At 39.0% G+C, this 26,826-nt stretch overlaps 1 protein-coding gene across 2 annotated transcripts in view; it reads right to left on the minus strand.

The window, feature by feature from the left end:
• erbb4b (erb-b2 receptor tyrosine kinase 4b) overlaps positions 1 to 26,826 on the minus strand; it is a 316,365-nt gene that overhangs the window by 96,062 nt on the left and 193,477 nt on the right. For both annotated transcript variants that reach the window (XM_087176745.1, XM_087176744.1), the window contains exons 4-10: positions 21,299 to 21,430; positions 17,706 to 17,771; positions 10,279 to 10,397; positions 8,983 to 9,124; positions 5,335 to 5,448; positions 4,631 to 4,757; positions 3,689 to 3,762 (exon numbers count right to left, since the gene is read on the minus strand). In XM_087176745.1, the coding sequence (XP_087032871.1) occupies positions 3,689 to 3,762; positions 4,631 to 4,757; positions 5,335 to 5,448; positions 8,983 to 9,124; positions 10,279 to 10,397; positions 17,706 to 17,771; positions 21,299 to 21,430 (774 nt within the window). The remainder of the gene's footprint in view (positions 1 to 3,688; positions 3,763 to 4,630; positions 4,758 to 5,334; positions 5,449 to 8,982; positions 9,125 to 10,278; positions 10,398 to 17,705; positions 17,772 to 21,298; positions 21,431 to 26,826) is intronic.

Below are 26,826 nucleotides of genomic sequence, written 5' to 3' on the forward strand. Positions count from 1 at the left end.
TTTATTAGGTTATTTACTCCTTCACCTCTTTTCCAAGAAAAGATACAATATGGGTATGATAATGGCTGCCATCGTGGTGGAATGGTAATGGGGATTCATAAAGTTAGTAAGTATTATCTGATATTTTAACAGAAACCGAAAATGTATTGCAGAAAAATGGTTGCTGGTAGTTTAAGTGTTTGTCCATTTTGTTTATTGCATCCCTGTCCCAGGCCTCCTGGTGTGTGGTTTAAAATGGTGAGGGGCCTCTTGGCCTGGAGGCAGCAGTGCTACAGAATTGTTAGTGTTGTACTTGTCGACACTAATTGTCTTAATGACATAACCTGCAGCGCTGAGGCACCTCACAGCTTCACCACAGTGCTCTTTCGGGGAATGGGATCCTTCCTAATAAGAGTAACAAGCTACTGCCTGCTGCACACTTGCTTCTGCTAATGTAACATAAACTAACAGCACACAAATGCTATACCTGTAGAAGACAGGTACAGATTCTCTACAGACACCAGGTGCATTGGGAAACCTTACAGGTATATATATTTGCACGTAGAGTTACATTTTCATAAAACCTTTACAACTTTAGTAACAGTAAAGCTGTTAAAAAATGGACAAAGAAGGCTTTGGAATAAAGGTTTTGCCAATTTGTATTTCTGAAATGATGAGGTGGTGAAGAGTAATGGTCATCTTTCTTACCTACTTCTGTTAAGATGCCCTTCAGCAAAACACTGATCACCTAACTCGTCCTGTGGCTTGAGCTGAAAACCATTTACCCTGAGTGACTGTGGCTATTCTAAAGGGCTCCTGGTCAAATCTATGCACCTTCATGAGAAGCTTCAAGGTTCGACAAGATCACCAGATTATTGCTTTTGGTGTTTTCATTTGTTGACAGCAAGAGAAGAAAGATAAGAGCATTCATTCATTCTCTACCGCTTATCCTTTAGTAGGGTCGCGGGGGGCTGGAGCCTATCCCAGCATCTTTTCGGGCGAGAGGCGGGGTACACCCTGGACAGGTCGCCAGTCCATCGCAGGGCAAACACATAGAGACAGACAACCCTCACAGCCACACTTATGGTCAATTTAGAGTATCCAATTAGCCTAGTCCCCATTTTGCATGTCTTTGGACTGTGGGAGGAAGCCGGAGTACCCGGAGAGAACCCACACTGGCACGGGGAGAACATGCAAACTCCACACAGAAAGATCCCACAGCCGAGCCGGGACTCGAACCTGGAACCTTCTTGCTGTGAGGCGACAGCGCTAACCACTGCACCACCGTGCAGCCCTAAGATGAGAGCAGAGTCCCTAAAAAAGAATGAATACATGCATTTGAAACCTTGCATATACCTACTACAGAAGACCAAATCTCAGATGCTGCAACTGGCAGAAAGGATGTGCTGAAGCATTGCAGAGTAGAGTACGTAAATGTAATGTATGGACAATACTAACACATACATGGTCATATGTGTAGCCTCATCTTACGCAGAAAAAGCGAAGAGATCACCTAGCAGCAATTAATGTGCTGCTGAGAGGCACATCAGTGGCACACCAATGCATACAGCAAATTACAGCATGGAGCCAATTAGAGAAGAAGGTCATGAGTTCACAGGCAAAGGTTAAGAAGGCTTAAGTTGAGATGATTACATTCTGAGTCACAACACTGAGAAACCCAATTATGCTAAATTGCGCGAGCAAATCGCCTACTCTTTGGGTGAAACCTGAGCAGGTGATATGTCTTTGAAAAAGAGAAGCCACTGAAATCACTGAACAAAAGGAAGAAAGAAAGAATTGGAGAGGGTCAGACGGGTGTACTGGAGCTGTCCTCCTACACAGCTCATCTGAAAGCTTGAGCAATGCTAGTTGTAACCTTAGGGTCATAGAGGCAGGTTGGCTGCCTCAGTCAGGAGGCACGTTCTCTTGACAGCTTGGAGAGATGACAAGCTGAGCTGACACACATCTCCGACTACATGTTTGGACAGTGGTTTGTCCCCATCACCTTCTCTCAAACTGCCATCACTAACCAAAAGAGAAAAAAAACAAAACCCTAGGAAGTCAAGTTTTTGAATTTTTTTTTTTTTTTTGGAAATATTTTTTATATTTTATTTATTTTGACAGCGATGGTGGAAACAGGAGAGCAAGAGGGGGGCTGACATGCAGCAAAGGTCCCAGGCAGGATAATGAATCAAGCTCAGCTCAGTATGCAAAAATACTTAAATATGCATTTAGAGGAAAATGCACTCAGGGTCACTACTACACCACAAAACTTGCTATGTATGTCATATATTTCAGCTCACAATCTGACATGAATGTTTCATTAAGTAAGAGAGAAGGTAATTATATAATAAATGACTGAAACTGCTTACTAGTTGTATTTGGTGGGTGAATGGGAGTTTATAGCCTTTTAAATGCCTCCTGCCTTTCACATTTTGCATCTGCAGCCATCCTGATAGAAAATCTCTGTTACACCAATTGAAGTTCATACAGTTAATTAGTTCTTAGTGTGTCTTTTTGTTGTTCAGTTTTTCTCAGCTTGTTCTTGTGGCAAAAGGACCACGTCATTGGTGACCAATGGATAACAATTTATTGGAAAGATAAACAAAGCCAAACCAAGTGGATGTGATTTGGTGGCTGGCCTTTAAAGAGGCCTACAAATTAGCTAAAATTTATTCCTGCGGTCAGTTGCCAATGTCCATCAAAGGAATGTACTAAGTAAATTAATAAAATCTGGTCATGTTTGTCATGAGTTGGCTCCCAAAACTGAACTGCTATTTTTGTTCTTGGAACTACAATGAACCAAGTGCTTTTCATAGCAGAGTGGTTTGTTAAGCGTGAGCAGGTAGGAAAACACAATGCAGCCAGAGATCAGCTACTACCACTAGATATATCCTGGTACTTCATTTTGTGCATTTATCACCCCAGGTATTATGTTAAAAGAATAATTACCATCGATTATATTAACAATTACTCTCTATCAGTTGCAAAGGAGGGAAAATATCTAACAAAAATTGTTTATTTCAATGCATATTGCAGAGATACTTTTTTTACTACCAAAAGACAATAAAAGTATTCCTGCTACAAGTAAATGTGCATTTTTTTTTATAGGGGAAACTGTAACTGTTTTATTAGGCCTCTGCTTTGATAAACCCCCTTTATGACTCAAAAATGTCACCAACAATATTTCAACAGTAAGATTTTCTCATTTCAAGAGAGATTGCCACATCAGTGATACAAGGTTTCTTTCTGATGGCATTGTCAAATGTCTAAGCTGAAAAAATGACAGCATACATGTGACTCAGAAGTGGTGATGGCATAGAGGAGCTGGAGGATTAACGATGCGCACCACATGTTCTGGATCTTTTCTTCATGGTGCGTGAAGGGAGAGCTGGGACTGTGGGACTCAAGGCTAGGGACTCCCAGAGGGAGGAGCAGCAGAGAGACAGAAGAGATTGAAAGACTCATCTGATATTCATCTTATGCTGCAATGTCTGTCCTTGGTGTGGACAGTCTCAGTCTCAGGGGGGAGGGGTGAGGTAGACTTGAGCAAATACAAACGCGGATACACACACAAGCCTCACATACGTATATATCCACACTATATATAGCATGAAGAGGTAAAGGTTAGAGTTATTGTTATTAACTCATTGTTTATTAATTCATATACCTGTGCACAGACACATACTGTACAAGCAATGTTACTCACCTGTGATCTCCCGAACTGTGCGGAATACGCTGAGTTTTTCTGGGTCCAAAGCTTCAATATTGTGATAGACATCCCTGTGAATGATAAAGGGGGATCAGAACAACACAAACAGATATTAAAAGAACAAAGCATCTGCCTTTTGTTCTGTGTAGAAAAACAATGTGGGATCTTCTTAATCACAGTGATAATCAAAAAAAGAGCTGCATTTACTCATAGAACATGTAGTTCATAATACCAAATCAAATCAGTAAAGCATGTTATCTTTGTTCTTAAAAAGCTTACTTAAAGAATTGTGACTGATTACATGCATTCATTCATACTTTATATCGATCCAAATATAATATATGCATGTTTGCTTTGTCTTCTACAGAGTATATGCCAAAATCTCCCTACAGCAAATTCCTTTACTCCTTAGGGTAATATATGAGCACAAACATAGAGTCCTGTATACCAGTACTTCTATTCTCAAGGCATTTTCAGCATCAGCTCACTTCAAACCTGCCATCACTGACAATGGTAACATTATTTATATCCATTCATACAATTAACACCATACTGGTTTTTGTTTTTACCTTGGCTTTTAAGCTACACTCTTATCTCAAGCAATTTATATTAATAGTGGAATACACACATCTGACTATAGATATTTGCAATGTATTTGAATCCAGATTGACTCATGCTGTAGTTGCTGAGGTGTAGTATGTGCAAGGAGAAAAAGGAACATCACTAAAAGCATCATTCTTATTAGATTTTTCAAAAATATTGACATTTTTATTTACAAAATATTTGAATTCTAAGATGAAGATTTTTTATCTTAATATTGTCAATCCAGGACTTTAATTAAAAGCTAGACTGTTTAGACAGGACATAAAGTGCCTAAATGTGATTACAGTTCCACTATTTCACCCCATCTTTTATCATTCTGATAACCTCAACTCTTACCCTTTGATACCAGTAATAAGGAACACCAGGTTGCCATTAATTTTGGTGCAGTTGACAAACTTGTCAATGTTGCTGGAATCCACTGTCTGAGCAGCCTGTAGGCTGGCTGTACCAATGCCATCACATGCTGAAATACACAGTGAGACAGCAAAATGCATTAGTTTGATTAAATAACACCAACATGCTTAAAACAATGGAGAGTTAAAGGTGCAATGTGAAGTATTACCAGTATATCAATTTTTCAGTAAACTGTTTTTGTATTAACCCTAAAATTAAAGTCACTAAACATGATGAGACCATGGGATGAAGTTGCTATTCTCTGGCTCATGTCAGTGGTATTTTGTATATTTCTGAAAATAAAGCCACATTATCTATGAACCCAGTTCCACAGTTTTGTACTCATTCTGTTTTTCTCCAAAACCTGAAAATTTAGGTCTGTTTGCAATGGAAGAGAGGCGCGCTTTTCCTGTGTATGGCACAAAGCAATCCAGAAAATTTGCAAATTTCTATCCAAATGGGAACTTGTGTTCTGATGTAACAAGCAGTGCAGAGCCCACTGATAGCCTTGTTTGTTTATCATGATTATATACATGTCTCAGAATAAATACATAAATATTTATCTACTATTACAACTTTGCAGAATAAATGAGAAATTAACTAATTATAGAGAAAAGCTGCTGTATTTTTGAACATTTGTGGTTTACCTTTTGGGCAGATGTCAGTGCAAGGAATGCACATCTTAATCCGGTTCTCCTCCACCTCCATCTTGTTACTGGGACATGCTCTTACACAGGAGCTATGGTCCACCACAAAGTTATCTGAAAAACAATTCATTCTAAATGTCAAACACAGATGGCTGCTGTTTGTCACACAGGAACATACAGTACAATAAGTGGCACTCGGTGCAGGTCATCGCAGGAAAGTGTTGAAAGTCACTTTCATACACTTTCACACACTGATGCCCGCCTGGCAGCACATGAATTGCATTGAAACTTAAAATCATGAAATCTTATCATTAAATCAATTTGATGTTTAACAATAAGTTCAGAATTAAATCTTCACTATTATCAGTGAAAAAAAAACGTTAACTTAAATAAATACATTCACATTTAAATAACGACTTCAGTATTAGAACTACTATCAGTACATGATGTTAAAGATCATAGTTTAATAATGTTGTCCTTTATACTTGAAAGTAATTGACTCACAGACCACTCAAAATTTGTGTTGTTGTGGAATAATTAACTACTGATCAAAAAAAAAAAGTCAAAATACTGTACTATACAGTAGGCCACATACAAACAACTAAAAAGAAACTGGACACACTAGCTATATTTTGTGCTGCAGTTTAAGCAAGCCTGAAATACGCACAAAACCATGACTTATATTTCTAAAGCAGCAATTTCGTCACAATATCACACTACAAATTTGAAATGGTTACATTACACAGTATCGTATGTCTGTCTAAAAGGAACACTGCCTTCAAGTCCAAGTCCCACTTCCTTCCCTACTGGTTGCCCTTTTCACTGATGTTGGGAACAGCATGGGGGCATCCACAAGTAGTTGGGTTTGTGGTGAGTGATTTGTTGGGAGTAACACCAAGCCTAACAATAGTGCAAAACAAAAGAAAAGAGGATGCTAATGCAGACCTTCTGTTTCTTTATCACCTTTACTGAGATGGTGAATACCAACCATAACCTCAGGCTAGATGCTGTTTCAAGGTAGACAGCTCATTATGATGACTGAGTTGGGGTGAGACCTTGAGTGAAATGTGTTACAGAATGAACGAGGATTTGTTCTATTCAGTTGTGTTTTGTTGCTTGTTTGGCCAGTGATTTTCATCTCGGAAGTTTACCCAATATGCTAGTTTTTCTTCATGGCAAAGCATATAACAACTCTGGCTTGAATATATGTTCACATCAGAAAAATATAACAGACAGACTGCATCAGACTGACTATGCAAGGTTTTGTTTTCACGAGACACCCTGTCATGTCAAGGTTAGACATGTACCATGTAGCGGTGGAGAAAAACCCCAGTGGGCTATACTTTTCTAAGTCAAACAATGTTAAGGAGCTTCAAAGGGGCTGAACACAACTCAATGAGGTACAACATTATATTTTTGGCATGTATGTGGCAAATGGTACACAATTAATTCAACAATTATATATATATATCAACTATTATTAAAGGTAGACTTTGTGACAAGACTTTATGGAAGTTTTAAATTACAAGAGAAAGGAATCAGTTAAACCAGTTTTACCATATAAAGTATGATATCCTTAGGGGAGGTGCAGAATAAACACAAATTATAATAATAACCATACGCTGCATTGTGCCATAGTTTTATGAGGGTTGAGGAGGCATATGAAAAGCACAAACTCTGACACCTAAATGTCACTGCAACTCTAGATTGTTGCCCATACCAGCCCCATTGATTTTATCATCCATTAACGCATTGTGAATTGCCAAAATACCTAATGACCACAGAAGAGAATAAAAAAATGTGTTTTCTTAAATTACATTGTTGAATAAGTAAGTGAGTTGAATAAAGGTGTTGAATAAGTAATAATATGTGTTTTTGCAGAACATTATGATGTCACAGTGAAATTGACCTTTGACCATCTATACATAAAATGTCATAATTTCATCATTTTATCCTATTACACATTTGTGTTAAATTGTCTCATAATTGGCATATGAATTCTTGAGTTTTGGCCAAAAGGTGTTTTTTGAGGTCACAGTGAGCTTGACCTTTGAACACAAAATTCTAATCAGTTCGTCCAAGTGAACATTTGTACAAAATAAAAAAACATTTTCCCTCAAGGTATTCCTGTGATATCGTGTTCATGAGAATGGGATGGATTGATGGATGGATGGACAACCTGAAAACATAATGCATAAAGGAGATATAAAAGCATAAAAACACAATAACATCTAACAATGTTGGATGAATGAATCAGACAGGACTAGGATTCCAGGACCTTGGCATTTGGAACCAATGAATACCTTTTGGCCCTCAACTTGTGAGTACTCACATGTGATACCTCAATTTCATATAGAGTAATGGGGAGTAAATGCTGGCTTTAAAAAACAAGAACACACACACAAACACATATTTGTACTTCTATACTTTTGAGAACCCTCATCGATATAGCGTATTCCCTAGCTCCTTACCTTAACCTTAACTAAATACCGACCCCCAGACTGTATCCTCAGTTTAACCCAACCTAATCCTACCCCCAATCTTTAAATCAATTCTTAAACCTTAAACATCCCTTTGTAGCAGTGAAGAGCAGCAACAATGTCTTCACTTGACAAAACGTTCTAATTCCCAAGGTCTAAAACTGAAATTGGTCCTCACAAAGACATACAAAACATATAAGAGTGCACACACACACATTCAGGTTAGGCAAACATAAGACAAGTTGTATTTATATTAGCAATATTTGCCCTACAAAATGATTCGGCGGTAGTAATGAGAAGCTTATGAGACGCTTAAGCAGAAAATGCAATTCAAACTCCCCCGGTATCTAATTGTTGTTCTTGGTCATGACAAAACTTGGATTTGTACACGAAGGAAGGCAGAGCAGTGGGAAGGGTTGCAGTGTGCTTTGCATGTGTGTTTGTGTATAAGTCCATGACAAACATGGAAAATGCATGCTTGTGTGTTTGGGTGTATGCATAATTATGACCTTTGCTAAGAGCTTCAGATAATTCTGATGTTATGCAGAGAGGACTATAATGTATAATTATGACAGATACACAAACATTTTTGCCTGCACAAAAATGTGTAACTGTTTAGTTGATGCTTCATGTATCAGCTCATCAACTTTTCTCTAATCCTTAAAGACAGCAGAAATGAGTGTGATTTAATATATTTACTGAAATTGTATATTTATTGAAGATGTTATTTAAATGCACACCCCAACATCAGCAGCATGAAAAGCAATTCATATTAACTATCAGTTAATGAAGGAATCATTATTTTTTGTTTCTAAAAATTGAATTAATCATCATCAACCAATCGTTTTTAATTTATGTAGGAGCACATAATCAGTTAACTTGTTCATGCTTTGTCCTCGTTTTTCTGTTCACTTTCTATCACTAAAATCAATGTTGAGCCATTAAAGTTAGAATTTTGAAATTCAAAATTTGAATGTGGCAAGAGGATTGTGTTTTCTGAAAGTCGACTCGCAAATCTAACCATTTCTAGGAATAACCACTATGGTTAGAATAAGGATGAAGCTTTTTTGGGCTGTCATGAAAGGGCTAGGGAATTCATTAGTGGAAGGTCATCCTAAAGTATAATAGTAAAGCAGGTGTGTGTTTGTGTCCAGATGGTGAGACTTACGTGGACACTTCTTGACACAGAAGGCTCCATAGGTGTACTTTGCCCTGGGATTGTGTTCCAGTTGGAAGGTGGTGGGGTTGTAGACAAATGGCTGGGGGCACTGGGTCACACATGCCCCACTGTCATTGAAGTTGGTGCAGGCCTGCAAACACAAACACACAATGGTGGAACATTGAGATTCTCTACTTTACTTAAAGGGTCATAACAACCAAATCAAAAACATATTTTCTCACTATCCCTTGTGGCACTGTGGGATACATACAGTAGGGGGGTCATGGGATTTTGGAGACATGTAAGTGTGCCTTTGTACGCAGACAGACAGACACACAGACACACAGACACACACACACACACACACACACACACACACACACACACACACACACCAATAGCACTGATGCTTAAGCAGAGGATATTAATTGAGATTTTGCTCCGGAGTGCCCAGTGGTGATATTACTGAACAGTGCAGGCAGATACTAATCTGCTCACACCCAATGAAATTACCACTGAGACAAAGTATAATTTGCATTTTCAGATAATACAAATGTTTCAGATGGAAAAATGTTGACAAAATGTTGTGTATTTGACAAAAATTGCATATTGAAATGGCTGAACAAAATCTGAAACAAAATGCTGTGGAAAATAGGAAATTAGACAATTAATAAAAGAGAAAATCGTGACTTTACTTTTTGTTTTAAAGAGTTGCTCAAATAGACTTCATGATTTGTAAGTGATTCAGTAATAAAAGTGTGAAGAGTCAAGAAGAGAAAAAAATAATGAGCAAGAACTTGCCTGTCAAAGTCAAGCAGAGGAGCTCCATAAGTGATGGGCTCTGAATTATAAGCGCAGAAACAAGTTTAACATGCAGAGGGATGAAAATAAAACTGATAAAGCACACAGCAATGAGCTGGGATGGAGGGGGCGGACCTGGTGAAGTCTGAACGACGTCTGAATGACGGTCAAGTCAGGAGGAAATGGGAATTAAATGTCATTTAATGATATTTGTCATACAAAGGGTATTTTAACACTCAAGAAATGAAGCCTAGAAGGACGAAATCCCTTTGCAGAACTACCTTGAAACAAAGGAGGTAAAATGTCACAAGTGGAATAAGTACAGATCTGTACAAAACAGGAAATTTAAATTACAGTATGATCAGTAAATGTTACTGGGTTCTGTAAGATTATTAAACGTATTATTTTTTTCATAGAATGCTGAAAGTAAATGTGTGTGTGTGTGTGTGTGTGTGTGTGTGTGTATGTGTGTGTGTGTGTGTGTGTTAGAGCATGTTCACTTACAAAGCAGTCTGTGTCCTTTGGTCCATAGCAGCCTCCTGCACACTCACGATGGCAACAGTCACTAACATAGGGACCAAAGCAACGGCCGTCACACTGCTCGGCACACACTGTCTTCGTTACTGCGACAGACGTAGAAAAGAGAGAAGGAAAAGAGAGAATACATATATCAAGTAACAAGTAAAATATCACACACCTGAAGATCAAAATGTTGCTGTGAACAAATTCAAGTGGCTAGAGGCAACTTGAACGATGGTGAACAATATTTATGCAGCCTTAGGAGCAAGAGTGAAAAAAAATACACTTGTAGAATAACAAGTATAATGTAGGTAAAGCTATTCAACCGAACTTAATTGGAACAAAATTAATCTGAATAGAAAAGCTTCCATGTCCCTTTACAATCGTATTCCCCCACTACAAGGTATTGGATACACTGCTGGATGGCCAGTCACAAGCGTATGCACCTGTGTGTAGTGAGTGAAGCTGAAGCATCTCTGCCACCTACTAGCTATCTTCAATCATGTTTTCCTCTCCCCGTGTTTCTCTGAGGGTCTCTAGGTGGATGAGACGGAAACATAGTGATTCCTATCTCACTCAGAGTACCGCCATTGCTTCATGGAGAACATCTGTCCACCCTTTGCTCACATGTCTCTCACAGTAATGTGGCATATGCCTGTGTCCCTACTTCTTGACAGCTATGTGTAAATGTATACAGGACTCTTGTCTGTGATTTCACAGACAAAGACGGTGGATGGAAGGGTATGGGAAGTGTAGGTAGTGGGATTTATATGACAGATTAGGAAAACTAAATTAAAATCTGTTGGGGAACACAGGAAAGAGTTGAATAATGAGCTGGGGAAGACATATTTCAAAATATGACGTATTTATGTTGTATATTTTGGAGTTAGATGCAGTAGCTTCTAAACTGCGATTTAAATCATCAAATGAAGAGTAACAGCATCCTTATTTTTCATCTCTTTATTTGTATCTATTACACTTAACGTAAGTGTTTAAAGTACAAGCATATGCTACAGTACCTGTGTTTACATGTGTGAGTGCAATATATGCAATATGCAAATCGAAAGAACAAAAAGAAGTATTAGGTGTGTGTCTACACCAGTGTTGGGTTTGTCACAGTTAAGAAATACTCATTTCAAGAACTGCTATTAATTTCAAATGATATTACTATGTTAGTTTCAACTTCCATCACACCCCACAAATCCCATCCTTCTTGAAAAATCAGCATTAAGTCAATTTCCCTTTTTCCTGAGAAAACCAACATGCACTGATATCTAATTTTCTTGCTCCCTTGTGTGTCTACAATCAACTTAATGGAGAAATTCCTACTACCAAATGGCAAATTCTTAGCACTTCTAATTAAACTTGTGGAGAAAACATCAATGACAAAGGAATACAAAACAGAATGTAGTTAATGGATATTCAGCTCCATTTTTATGACCCAACTTGCTGAATAAGGTAAAAGCAAATTAGTTGCAGATGTCATAACAGAGACTGAAACAGTAAGTTCTCACAATGCTCATTTCTTGGGAAAATAAAAGTGTAAGTGTACAATATTAGAAACCCAGAGCTTGTGTGTTAATGTGCATGTATTTGTGTTTGTGTTCGTACACACAGTGTTTTGATGTGTGCTGTGTTTCCCTTTGGGCTTCGCAGTGACGAGATACTATCAAAGTGATGGATCCAAGCCACAGACAACCCACTAAACACACACGCAAACACACACGCACACTTCACCCTACGCCTAACATACCATCAGTGGCATTCCATTAACGTTGCCTGGGCTAAAATGAAACGGCCTCCTTTACTCAAGTCACTTTGTCAAACAAATGACCTTGCCAACTGAGAGACGCAATGCTGTTGATCAATTTGGCTTTAAACTTCCACTTTAAGAAAAAAAGAGAAACAGGCTGGTGATGACAATACAAAAGAAATCCATCTCACAAAATATGCCTGGAAGCTTCCATTTAAACAGGCTGTGGACAGCGGCATCAGTCACAGGAACCACTGCTGCTCACTTTCCATTTACATGAGTAAAAATGTGCTTTTTCACTTCTGGTTTCCAAAAGAACCTCTTAAATAATGGTGGGATTTTTTTCCAGCAGAAACACTTTCTATACCCAATGAAATTTTTCTTAGAATCTCTGCAAATGTCACTGAGATGTAGTTACAGTATTATAAGTAAAAGCTGGCAGTCTCATATTTGATTGTACTCAACGTGATTTCATGTCAATTACAGTGGTTCAAAAAGTGTAAGACCTCACAAAGGAAATAAAAAGTTTATAAATCAAAGATGAGAATCTTTATCTTATTATAAATCCTTGGGCTAACCACAACTGTCGATAAAAAGTCTTATTGACTAGATGTAAAAGAAAATGAAGAAAATGCCAATACTGGAGATCTCCCCAATCTCCGATCGGATCCTAGTGGGCGTTTGCGACAACATAATCTCTTTATGCTGTTCAGCTAATAAAATAAATACGTATTCATTATGTCATATTTCAATCTCACTGTGTTTCAATCTCCCTGCATTTACCAGTTTGTTTTACTAATCTACTTTGTAACATGACAAACTATGGTAATCACTGTGCTGCTATAGAAGTACCGGTAAATATTTAGATTTATCAGTTTTCGGCTAAAATCTTTTATTCCCCAACTATGTCACATTACAATACAGATTTACTGTATTACTTTTTATGAACTTTTTATGAGTCGAATACAGAAAAAACTCAATTAATGTGGGCCTACATATTTTCAACCCAAAATATCATGTTGTGGTAGTGTTCTCTAAACACAAAGTTAATGTCACGAGTAGCTGGTGAACACAGTGAAGCATTTATCTAATGAGTCAGATATTTCCCTCAGGAGTTGTTAGAGACCAAAAACAGAGGTAAAAGAGAGTGACTTATATTTGCCAGGTGACTCCAAATGAACTCTAATGTTGTTTCTTATCTTCCCTATGTCTAAATACCAGTAAGCAACTGTTAGCCAACAAGTTCCCCATATGAACTGAAAGGTGATAATATGTCGATGTTATGTTCACAACGTGTTCCTGCTGCCACCAAGCAACACTTTCTCTGACTGCTTTCAGGCAAGATGAAAAGGATAGTTCGGATGCTGGGTATTTTAAGACGGCAATGTCCTAGCCAGCTGATACCTTCCCAGACAAACAGAAGAACATTAACTATGGTCATGCTATAACAAAAACAAACTAAGTTGTTTCCCAGCCAACAACAGCACTGACCTGTTGTTGAATAATTACCAGTAAAGAGAAGCATCGGCTGAGAGTCAATATGACTGCATGCTATGCACAAAGGCTCCATTTCATCCTTTCAGGCAGTCTAGACTGAGGCCTTAGAAGAAAGTCACATTAAGTTTTGTAGACGGTTAACATTACTTTTAGTGTTGAATCGAATGGCCTGGGTTGCTCTTGATGTTTGCCTACGACGACAGCAAAGAAAAGTCAAGGTGTCTCAATGAAACTGAAATAAATAATGTTGAGGTTTCAAAGTTTGCTGTTGTCTGGGGCTAAAAATATGAACAATTAGGTGATTCTTACCTCCAAAAAGACTCTATTCATGGTGGATATTTTAACTTGCAATAGCAAGACACAGGTGCAATTAATAATGTTAACGAGCAATGCTCCACTTACAGCAGGTGTGCCAATGACACAGCATGAACAATCAGCCCTGGCTCTGGCAAACAGAATACCGTTTTTAGGTCCACACTCTGAAGGACTGCTCTGACAAAAGGTCTTCCGCATGAATATTTTCACTGTTGTTTGCAAGTGCATGTGAAAAAATGAATTGAAATTTTTTTTTAAAGCACAAATTTATTGTAAATCAGCAATGTTTTTTTTTTGTTGTTTTTTTTTTAACCATACACACATTTTGATCATGTTTTATATTTTTTGAGAAAAAATAGAAAAATAATAAAAGAGACATCTGAAAGTGATCCTGGTCCGTGCAGACTTCTAGGAAAAGTTGAATTGTAATTTACTTCTTGAATGTATTCACTTTTCCCCTGAGGTGATGAGACCAAAAGCTGCTGTTTATTGTTGATTTTGAGACAGTTGAATAATGATTCTTGGAAATGTCACAATATCTTTGAAGTCATTTTTCATTTGACATTTTTCCACTTTATTCATTCCATGTATTTCAGCACAATAAATTAAAGGTTGTGGGGAGGAAAAAAAAAAAAAAAAAAAAAAAAAAAAAGGCAGAAAAAGGCTGAATCATGACACCCACATATGGATGAAGATGGAGAGATAGTGTGGCAACGGCTAAAAGGAGGCAGACAGACAGAGCCAGGGCTTATTGAGGGCTGGTCTGTGACGTGCTGTTAACAGGTCCTGGTCAAACAGTTCATTCCTCATTATCTTAATGAGATCGCGACCGCCGAACAAATAAGATGAGACATGCCAGGGTTGGAAGGCATAGATGAAGTGGTCCGTGCACAGAGTGATGGAAAGAAAGGAGGGAAATTAATGGTGAGGGTAGTGCAATCAAACTAAAAAAGGGAGCAGGGAGACAAAAAGATATTTAATGGAAAGAGGAAAAGTACATGTGAAGGCTTTTTTTTGTCTGCATGAATATGTACAAGCTGTATTTAAAGATCAAGTTGTTACTTTCGAGTGTGTTGTATGTATATCAAGACAAGAAAAGCAAAGCGTGATCATAGTAAAGATCAAGCCTCCGTGCCCAGTGCTGGTAATAGACACAGGGATAAAACATGGATGGATGTACATCTGTAAAGACAGATGTAGCATCTGTGACAGCAGACTGATAAACTGTGTGTGTGTGTGTGTGTGTGTGTGTGTGTGTGTGTGTGTGTGTGTGTGTGTGTGTGTGTGTGTGTTTTAGATTGGAGAATGTTCTTTGCTGGAAGACAGAGAGAAAGAAAGGCCCATAGAGAAGGTGAGATGTGTGTAAACCCTGAGAGAAAGATACCGATACATGAATCGAGTGCCAAGGTAAGATGACTGGAGGAGAGGGAATAACATGGAGCTCTCCCTTGCTGATGGACACAGTGGTGTATCATTCTCACACTGTCTTCCAGCTGCCATTAGCCAGTCTGAAGGGTGGGATGTCCCAGCAGGGGGGTTTGTGGTAGATTTGTTGGGGGTTGATATATGTGTGTGTGTGTGTGTGCATGTTGGAAGTGATGGTATTTCCACAGCCAGCTTGTGAATACCTATACAGAGCTGGCCCATTTACATTTTTTTCTAACTAGGTGATAAAAAGGTTTGTATTTCTTTTTGCTACGCCTATATAGCCAACATTAGCACAACATTAATGGCCATTTACTTTTTGGTCTAAAAAACATGTTCAGTGTCAAACTTCATAACTTTACTCACCAAGAGCTGTCTTCAGTGGTGGAAAGCAACCCTCTTGTTTTGCTTTTATTTCTATCACCACATTTTTTCTACTGAAGCTAGCTGGCTAACCAGCTAATACTGGCCCGGTTGGCCCGCCTAGTCACTTTCTGATACAACTCACAATAGTGTCGCGTATGCCCTGAAGAAGTGATGTTCAAAGGGCATATTATAAACTCTTGTCCTTTAAACACAACAGCGGGCTGAAGCTCTAAGCAAGACTGGTAAAGAAACAGCTGTTATTGCTAACATAATCATAACAACATAACAACAGCCATAATCATATTATAAATATCAGTGTGCAGATAGCAGTCGATCAAAACACATCATCACAAAATGCTAAGTATTGGATCTTTTCCTAGCTGCTTTAGCTTTGGAAACACAAGACCTTTCTTTTTAAGAATGTACCAGTGATACTGCCATCCAAAAATTTGTTGACGCTGCAACAAATGACTCACCAATCAATTTTAATACAAGGAGTAGGGTTGAATGGTTTGGGGTAAAAAAGGGACAGAAGCAAATCCTAATTCTGTGCTTTCAAGGTGGAGGCCTTAAGTACACTTAAAGTTAGAACTTTCGTAGGAATCTCTAAAATGGATGAAAACCAACATTACAGATGACCTCAATGTCCCTATAAATACCATTCTGAGCAGCTTAATACAATATTGGCATGTTTTTTTCTTTCGTCTGTTCATGACTTTAGTTCATCTTGATCATTTTTCTGAAGTCAAGGTATAACTTATTTTAGCATAGTTTCAACTGCAGTATTTAAAAAAAAAAAATGGATAGAATAGATCTGAGTTGGGTAAAATGATTTTGTTCCAGTTAAAACTCAACTGCTTTTATGTGATCACATCGTTTCCCATTTATCACCAAATCATACTGAAAAAAAGTATCTCTGTAGTGTGGATATTAAACATGAACTTTCTATTGCAGGTGGACTGGATAAGTTTGACACCTTGGACAACATTAGTGGCAACATTTACTTGCATGCCAAATGCTATTTCTGACTTACAGTGGTTACTCAAGTTGTCTGATTTGCAGCTTTGACACATGTAAGTGTGGTCAGTTTGGTTTCTGGTGTCTGAATCACATATAGGTGCAAATAGATGTCAACACTAAAGAAGGCAGCAGCACAAGTTTAAAAGGGCAAAATTCTAGAAATATCTTGAAGTTTTACCACCAAAGAAAAATCTATATATAAAAGGTGAATACCGTAATTCTCGGACTCTAAGCCGCTACTTTTTTCACACGCTTTAAACCCTGCGGCCTATACAACGATGCGGCTAAATTATAGATTTTTACTGGCCAAAGGCCTCCAGGGGGCGCTCTAACGGCCTCCGGGGGGGCACTCTAGCGGGAAGCTCAAAAGTGAGACAGACATGTGGGGAAAGATTATGCGCCGAAGAAGACACGGTAGTTTTGATTTTGATTTTGAACTGTCATGGAAAACACACGGTGAAATGCATATGATGCGGCTTTTAAGTTACAGGCAATCAATCTGGCCGTCACAGAGGGAAATAGAGCTACTGCACATAAGCTTGAGATCAATGAATCGATGGTGAGACGTTGGAGGCAGCAGCAGGAAGAACTGAGTCAATGTAAAAAGACGGCTGTTACTGTCGTGTTGGTGCTGTGTTGATGCCGTGTTGGTGCCACACAGGCAGTTTGAAAAAAAGCACGTGTTGAATTAAATCTTTAAAAAAAATCTTCCGTGTAATGTATTTCTGTGTACATAAATATCTCATGTTACAACATGAAAACCTGCGGCTTATAGTCAAGTGCGGCCTATATATGTAAAAAATGTATTTTCTTGTAAAAATTAGCTGGTGCGGCTTATATTCAGGTGCGCTCAATAGTCCAAGATTTACGGTTGTATGTTTTATGTACTGGATATGTGTATTTGCAGAATTATATAGAAATATACAAAACCTTGGAGGTATTTCCAGTTGAATCAAAACTGTACTAGATTCAATTACGAGGAAGCCACTAAAAGGTGATGTGATGTGTCGTCAGCTAATAACAGTAATGTACTTACAGCTTTGACACTGGTCCTCCTTGGGTCCCCAGCAACGACCATTACAGGAACGATGGCACTTTTGACCTGCACACAAGTTCAAAGACAGAGATGATTGGCATTTCAAATGGTTGCTTCATAAAATATGATCAGACTCAAAATTCCATATTAGTTGAACCTGAAAATGGGCTGGAGGCACTGAGCTGTAGTCTGTATGCCTTCAAGCACTCCACAACTCAGATCGATCCAAATAGTGAGAAAGGACGTAGGCATTCCTTTGGCTTAGCTTTAATTCCACCTAATGTATGTGTGTGCCCTTGTGTGGTTTTTTTCCGTGTAAAATGATTAAATTTGCTAAAAGTGATGTTCTCAAGATACAGTTCATTAGAAGTGGATTTCAAGCACTTTGTGGGTGCTTTATAATTATCATGATTAGAATTTGACATAATAAACATAATCTGCAAAAAATGTAGGCACTTGAATACTTGACTAGATTGGTGTGTATTAATTATGTGACTGTGTGATGATGATGATGATGTTCATTAAATAACTAAATTGCTTGTAATTTTTTAGCATTAACTTTAACCAAAATTTAACCACATGTTTTTCAGGTACTTTTATTACTACGGAACTAATGATGAAACCTGCAGCTTTTCAGTAACAACACATCATCTCTCCTGATGCTACTCAGCTCATAAAAACTTAAATAACCTTGACATAGGTTGTTTTGTGAAAATAAGACAATTCTTTTTGTCACTCTACTCTAAATCAACCCAGCATGAAACCAGCACACATCAGATTGAGATAAAAGCAGTAAAGCAGCAAAAAGCAGCTTCAAACCCTCAGAGCTTTAGCCAGTGCCTTTCTGGGTTTTTTGGAGGACTTAATTGACTGTCTAGTAATTGACTGCGGGGGAAGTGAGCCTGGATAAGTGCAGAAGTGCTGTCCTCTGTCCATCAAGCCTCTCCAGATGAGAGCTATTAGCATTGAGACTGACTCTATTCCCCAACACGAGCCTCTCCATCTTCTGCCCTGCTCCTCTTCCTCGTCTGTGCCCCTCTCCACCACACATTTCATCTCTTTCATTCTCAACCCACCGCTCACTGATTCATCACTCCTCTGTGGTTCTTTCACTTAACGTCTACGAATGTCTCTTTTTGTCTTTTTCCAGCCTGTCCCCTTTTGTTTCTCTGTTTCTCCAGTCTGTTCCCCTCAAACTAGCACTTTGACAGCGCTTGAGAAAGAGAAGTCGACAGCCTTGACTGTATGAAAAGCAGCATACAAACAGGATAGTAATACAAATGTCAGCTAGCTATAAGTTGACAGCGCCAAGTGTGCAGTACATCTGCACTTAGACTTACATCTCTGTTCTTCTCTGAACTTGGTGCCCTGTGAAGTGAAGTCAAAGAGTTTTCATTTAGTGTCCAAGGTCTTCACTATCTCAACTTATAAATTCTCAGAGAACTAGAATAAACCTGTCCCACCACTCTCCCTGCACCATAATCTTTTACAGCTTTCTTAAAACAGCCCCTGAAGGTTAAAATGTTGAGAATGCTGTCATACCAGGGCTGGTGTGGGGCAAAAGACAGACAGAAGAGGGCTTCCGACTAAATCAACAGGGCATGCAGACCAATAAACACAACAATCACGGCACAAATAAGTCTCAAGTAATAACAATGTAAGCTTGTGTCTCCCCAAAGAATGAATTTGGGATTATTTTCTCAATTGTGGATTACAGGTTTGGAGATCCTTGATCTTTTGGAGTCGTCGAGGACTTGCATGGGAGTCAGGGTCGATCCAGGGCTAACTGGGCTGCAGGAAGGAGGGGGATTGAGTAGAATATCAATGCTTTGAGCTGTTAATCTGCATCTGAAGCCTTCAGTGAGTGGTGTGAGAGGAAATCCAAGGGCATATGCAGAGACTATTTTTTTAATTTTGTTCCAAAACGATAATAAATTTTATTATGTAATATTGTATTTGCAGACGAACGAGACGAGACAGCTTAAAGAATTACAGATAAAAACATCAACAGATTGAAATGTCAAACAGCTTGAGCACTGAATTAATAACAAAAGCAGAGTGTGTTAAGAGGCTAAGTCACTGAATGAACAGAATAAGGTCAGAGGAGGTGACTTAATGCAACTTTACTTTACTTACACTGACATCCAACCATCATCCTTGATAGATTAAGATTGTTTATTTCACCCTAACAAATCGCTTCATTACTCATAGGCACTCATTGACATGTCATTGTGGATTGCCATGTTAAGGTGAGTGAATGGAGTCAAGGGGAGATTTTGTGATGAAAATGTTCTGCTGCTAACACACGATCACTTATCCTGGATGGAACAGGTCTTATTGTGAAAGGAGACGGGGATCTACTTTTGACCATTTCTCTTATTCACCAGCCAATGACACTTTAAGAAGGCTTCTGAGGATGTTAATAGAATGGCTGTACATATACTTTTTAAAACCTAATTTTGAGACTAGAGTCCTAAAAAATCTGAGTTCCAAAAACCATCAAATAACCACAACTATCTTCTTTAAAGGTCCCATATTTTACACTTGTCCAGAGTTTTATTTAACCTTTGATATCCATTTGTTGTTTTAAATACCAAAAACCATCTCAATATAGTTTTACACCTCATCTCTCACACTTCTCTCTGGACCAGCAAGAACAGGGCATTTTGTGTTGGCCTCTGAGCCTTTATTCTGATTGATGCAGGGCCAGGCAAACCATAGGTAATGGATTGCAGCCTTATACTGTTGCTAACTCAAAGGTAAATACAAATGGTGATGCTCAGTCAGTGCGGAAATGAGCTAAACAGACAATCAAATTCGGACAAAAAAGAATAAAAACTTTAGCCACTGGTCCCTAATATTACAATCCTTAGGAAGGCTCTACAATGATATATCGGCCTCTTGACATCCAACAGTTGTGCACTGTTTCCTCAATTTTTTTCTTTCTTGTAGATTTCTCGCTCAGAGATTGAATGGCTGCTTGGTGTTAATACAATTAAAACTACAAAATGTTTACAATCACAAAGAGCCATTTGTTACAACCTATGTGAAGACCTCAAGGTTACCAGTTTAATCCCCGGCAGGATAAAAACCTAGGTGGGTAAAGTGAAAGAACAGTGCTTGCATCATCCAATTCAATTAAATTGTAAGAGGACCAATTTTATATATCAAAATCTGTTTACAGGTCCACATGCAGACTACTAGTATTGCAGAGTACTACTGCACATGTGAATGGGAGTGTGGCAAAAAGGAAGTGATCTTACCAGACCTCTATACCCCGCTCCTCATCTCTGCTTGAGACTAGCACCTCAAGGCTGCATTAGCCACTGCTGCTTCATTGATTTTTAGATATTTTTTAAAACTGTCCTTCACAAGTCCAACAAAGTAAGAGAAGTGCAAAATGCTAAATCAGTGCAGTACCCTTTCAAGTCCCATCTGATTCAGTGTGGCTGCTCATTGTCCAGCAGATTACATTTTGGTGATATTGTGTGAGTGTGGAGCAACAGCAATGCTCTCAATAAAACTTTCCAGCAAATAAAGATTTAAGTCAGATCAGATTATCTTGTCTTCGACAATGTTGGTTGGTTACTTACATGTAACGCTGCTGTTGGTAGGCACCACCACGGGATGGATCCGTGGGTTTTTGACAATGTCTTGCCAGTGGATTGTGTCTGCATGACACAGAAACTTGTTCTGGTCGACATAAACACCCCCACTCAGGATCTCTGTGGAGAGGAGAGAGAGGACGCATTCAATACAGATACACACACTGGGCTTTCTGGGTACTTAACTGTTTCTGCCTGGAGGTTGCACCTAATTCAGCAATCATGCTACCAGGCTCCTAATGTGTTTTTAAATTGCCAGCTTGTCGTTGTCTCATTTTATAATTAACAACTGACATGGCCAGACATTGCATGTTTAAATCAAAATCATTTCCATACTTGAGGACTAGATTGGATAGGCACTTTATCCTTTTCTTTCCATCCGAGGAGGGCTGGGGTTTTAGGTGGAACAGGTGATCTTGAGACACACACATTTGATGACGGTGGTTGTCGTGAGGCAGCCAGGACAAAGCCATGTCATACTGCTGTTATTACAACCTCTGATCTTTTTCCCATTTCGTTGTTTTCTCTTCCCACGCTGTGAGCAGACAGAATCAATTATGCCCCACTGCCATCACATCCATCTAGGATTTAAGCCCCAGTCAGGGACAGCAGCCTGAACAAGTTTGTAATTTCATATTTCATCAAGGTGGTGGGACAAAAGTCATGTATCTCGCCATCATCATATGCATTGCCTTGTCGAACTAATGACTGTCAGACTTATAGGGAGGATTGATTCCTTTCGCCACACACACGAACACACACACACAGACACACAGTCTGCTCAATGATTGGATACGGAGGGCGATTCCGATTATTGTTGTGCAGGAGTTTAGAGAATGCCTAATCCTGACTTTTATCTGAGAGAGAAAGAGAGGGAAAGAGAAAGAGAGAGATGAATAAAGATGGGAGAAAGCCACAGAGAGACGAATGGCTGGAAAGAAAGACAGAGCGAAGCCCAATAGCAGATTTGCATTATTTACAGAGCTTGTGTGTTCTCTATCTCCCTACAAACAGATTACCGACATAGGGCTGAAACCGATGAGACACATAATCATACACGAGACGCCCTGCCAGCACCGTCCAGAAACAGCCAAATACAATATCGTCCCACAAAGGCCCGATAAAATGATACTCCTTGGATAATAGGTGGTGGTGGCATTACCTCCGCAAACCCCCGTCCCCCAACCTCAGCACTCCCTTTCTAGCTGTATGCATGTGTGGTGGGAGTCAGGGAGAGAAATTAATCCTGCCTCTCACCACAGGAGGGATATCGCTCAGCTAGGAGGAGGAATCAAATTCAAATTGCTTGCACAATGGGATGCTGCTGGCAAAATAGGGCAATGGACAAACCAACAGACAAAGAAAAGCAGTTGTTATGATAAAAATGCCAGCAGGACATCTCAACCCTGGTTAAGCAAGATACATGTACATCTTCCAGGCATTCACCTTCATTGTGGCTGGTCGGATTGAAATTGGACCCAAAATATATTGAATTCAGGTGTAAACACATCCAAGACACATTAGGCCACATTTACAACTAACAGATGCAAATTCGTTGTCCACATATTACAGATACTAGAGGACGGTTCCAGTGGGCTTTGTAAGTGCTTGTTAATTTATTTGTTATTCAAGTTTGAATGAATGAATTACCTCAGCTGTCTGACTCTGTCTAGCTTCAACACTTAGCAACAGTTGTAAGATGATTTGAACGACAATATCTTGACACTGAGTGAAAAATGCGGCCACAATCTCATTCCTGTTTTAGCAGTTTGTTCTCTGATTTTTCTTTGACTTTCTGAGTCTACAAAACCAACTAAACAATACCTATAGTAACACCTTGAACTTGATCATTGTGTAGCTTTCGCGCTCAGACCAGAGGGAAAGCTTGCTCTTCTCCATAAGGCTGTCTGATAAACACAAGGCGTACTGTAAAATGTCAGATATGCGACACAGACTTTTGTTCTACTGTATTCCATCTTTTTCATGTTTTAAGTTAGTGTGGACAGAGAAACAATACAGACTATTATTACTTGGACAAGGACATGTTTCCTTATATCTGTAAAGGTGAGTCATACTCAACAGCAGGCCACGCAGCAACATAATAAGCAATAGCTCAGCCGCAAAGATTTTACAGTATTCTTGTGTGTGCTAAACAAGCCAGACAAGGTAATTCTACTAATTCTAGCTGGCCGTGAGCAGCATTCATACTCTCAAAACACACTGTATAAGCAAACTGTTCAACCTTGTCAAAACAAGTGAAGTTACCCTCAACACCATCAAGAAGGCTCTACCCCTCTCTAATGCATACTCACACATGGTGCATTTGTGCTGTGTATGTACTGCATGCACTACACACTAATTTGCAGTGTGACATGACCAAGTTTAAGAGACTGGATAACAGTTTAATTGGCTCCTTGCTGGTGCTTAGTTACAGTAGTGCCAATGGTCTCTGTCACCAAGGTTTGAATTAACAAACGCATATTACATAATACCTACAACAACATGCAAAACCCATGCAGGCTTTGCTTTCATTAAAAGTAAATGCTTGGCTTGCACATTTGCTGGGTGTGCACTTGGCGGCCAGGGGGAGATCAATGGTTAAATCCTGTTGATTGTTTAGTGGGTAGAGAAAATGTCTTAATTAGTTTGTTCACGTAGCTGCAGCTTGTGTTTCCAAACTACTCCCTCCCCACCCGCCTTGTCCCGAGAGCAACTCCAAGTGTCTCTGAATGAGTGTATGGCTTCAAAAGGCACAGCAATCTTCAGTATCAGGCCACAGGACCGTTGGAGGAAAACAATATGAAATTCATGGCGGCAGAACAAATGTATGCAGGCAATTATTTTGATGGTAAGTGCTTGTTGTGGTTTTTTTTTTTTTTCTTTATTGCAGTGCGGGGATGAGTTTGATTAAGACTGGGAGGCAAATAGCAAACCAATGATCAGAAAAAAAAGCCATATTAATGAGTTTGTGAGAGGGAATTAGTGTTGTGTGGACTTTTTAATGAAGAAATATGTAGGACAACAGAAGCACTATAATAAATGGTTGATTTGCTCCAGTGTTGGAGGACTGCATTATTGAATATCCCCCATAGTGTTTATTCTTCTATATACTGTAGAAGATCCATGTGCTGAATTGTTCCCATCAATACATACAAGAAAACACATTCACTCAATGTTAAACTTCAGTCTGTCTTCATATTTTCCGCCAGAGGCGGGTTTATACACATAAACATGAAGATCACACCAGCCTTACACATAAGTCAGACCAAGCTGTAAAGTATAAGAAAGATAGACAGTCAGCAAGAGATTCAAAGGACACTTAGCAGTCAGGCAATTACAATAGATAGAGAAGTATTTAATCAGAAAGAGAGAGAAGTTTCCCCTCTCCTCTCTCAGTGGAATTGGGGATTTTACCCTGGGTCTCCACTGTACTGTCTTATTGACTGAGAGCTTCAACTCGGTTTCGGCTCAGCGCTGATATCAGCTCAGGGGCACAGAGGAGAGAAACTCTGCGGGAAGATGAGGATGCATTCTGGGTCAAAGAGGCTAAATGCTGGGGCACAGTTCCTACTGTACATCCCAGCAGCAGTGGCAGGCTGAAGCTGTTGCTAGGTTGCACACAACAGACAGACTGCCAGAAATGCTCAAATAAGAGATGAGTAGACATTTACCGTACACTAGACACAGGAGAAAAAAAACATGCTCACAAACACATTCACACACACACATGGCTCGACATTGGCAGTAATGAGGCCCTCATTACTATATGTGCTTTGCGTATAAATTCAATTAACAGTTTGCTTCATCAGTGGGCTTATAACCAGAAGGTCACTAATTTAAATCTCTACAAGAGCTGGGAAAATGTGGGTGGGGAGTGTCAGCACTGCTCTGCCATCCATGTGAAACTGCTACGAATCGCTTGAGAAAACAATTTATCAGTGAGTGTTTTAGCAGTAAACAATAGAAAACAATATACTTGGAAGTTCTCAGCAAAAAGGTAAGTGTAACTATAACTACAGCTTTCCTGGAAAACATCACATAAGCTATGTCAACTTTCCCAGGACTGTGAAGTTTGTCTAAATTCTGAATAAGCTTGTTAACATCTACAGATCCAGTAGATAAGGGAGAAAAGAAGACAGTCAGTAAGTAGTTCTTTAGAAAAACAAAGAAAGGTAAAAGGAAAGAAAGAGTCATTCCAGGCTGCTGACTCAACTGGATCGCTTCCTGTGCAATAGTGGAATAAACGAAAAAAAATGAGTGAGTGAATAATTGTGCAAATTAAATAATGTAACTGCCGTTTGCAGAGATGATGAATAAATGACTTGGAGTGATAGATGATGGGGTAATGACTGACATCTATTTCATCAGCGATCATCTATGAGTGTATGTGTTCATGTGTCATTATAGATGAGGGCTACTGAAAAAATGATGAGAGAGGAAGAAAGAAAGAAAATTTAAAAAAGTGTCTGAAGTCGGTGGCAAAGCTTGAATAGATGATGGATCAACTAGAAGAACTTGATGAAACAGACCCACTCAAGAGGCCACTAAATGCACCATCAGCATTGCTACTGAAAGAAAAGCAGCACAGCACCGATAAACAACTAACAGTCAGCTTTAAGAGAAAACATTTCCTGTGTAGGGTTTTCAAATGCTTGCTACACAGTGCTGCGTCAATCACTTTGCTCTGAGTTCTCAGAACAGCAAAACTGTGCCTTTTCTCTACAAACAGGTGATCTCCCCTCCCATCTATCATCTGCTGCTACCGCACATTTCCATCCTCGCCCTCAAGTCCCCACTGTTGCCAAGGGAATACTTACAGATGTAACATGTACGTATGTATCTGTATTTGCATGTGCCTGTATGTGTCTATACATGCATGTACATGGATAAAAAATAAAAAGGAAGAAGAAAAACAAAGAGAAGGCATCAGAGTGTCTGTGCATACACTTCAGCTAAACTCAGAGTGAAAACACTATGTGTGTACGTGTGTGTGCGTGCGTTGGAGTGCGTGTGCGTGTTGATCTATACAATAGAAAGAAGTATGTCTGTGTTTGCATTTTGTTTCAACATAACAAAACTTTGCAAACTCACAATGCCCACTCACTTGTGGACAGCTTTGGCCCTGTTGAAGACTCTCTCCCTCACATGAATACATACACATGATGAACATATTCACCAAAGTCTTTTAAATAGTCTGAGGATTTGGATTTTTTTTTTTTTTTTTTTTTTTTTACATCCTCTTATCTGCACGAGAGTTGTTTGTCTCAATCGATGATCATCTTTCAAAACAAATAACTTGTGAGGTTCCACAAGGATAAACCCTGGTATTACTACTACAAAAAGTTGGGCTCACGTGAGACAGATTTTTTAAAAAGTCAGAACTGAGGCAGCAGAAACTGAGACATCCTGACTTTAAGTCCGTTTTAGGCTCTTCACTCCCACACATCCACCTTGCAATGGAGGCTTTCTGTTTTCACAGATTGAGTAGTTCTCCTTGTGAATCTCCTTGATTCAAT

The sequence above is a fragment of the Seriola lalandi genome, unplaced genomic scaffold (genome assembly GCF_002814215.2).
Source record: "Seriola lalandi dorsalis isolate HSWRI2012SDOR001 ecotype SW California unplaced genomic scaffold, Sedor1 jcf7180002054568, whole genome shotgun sequence".
In the NCBI taxonomy this organism is placed as follows: Eukaryota; Metazoa; Chordata; class Actinopteri; order Carangiformes; family Carangidae; genus Seriola; species Seriola lalandi.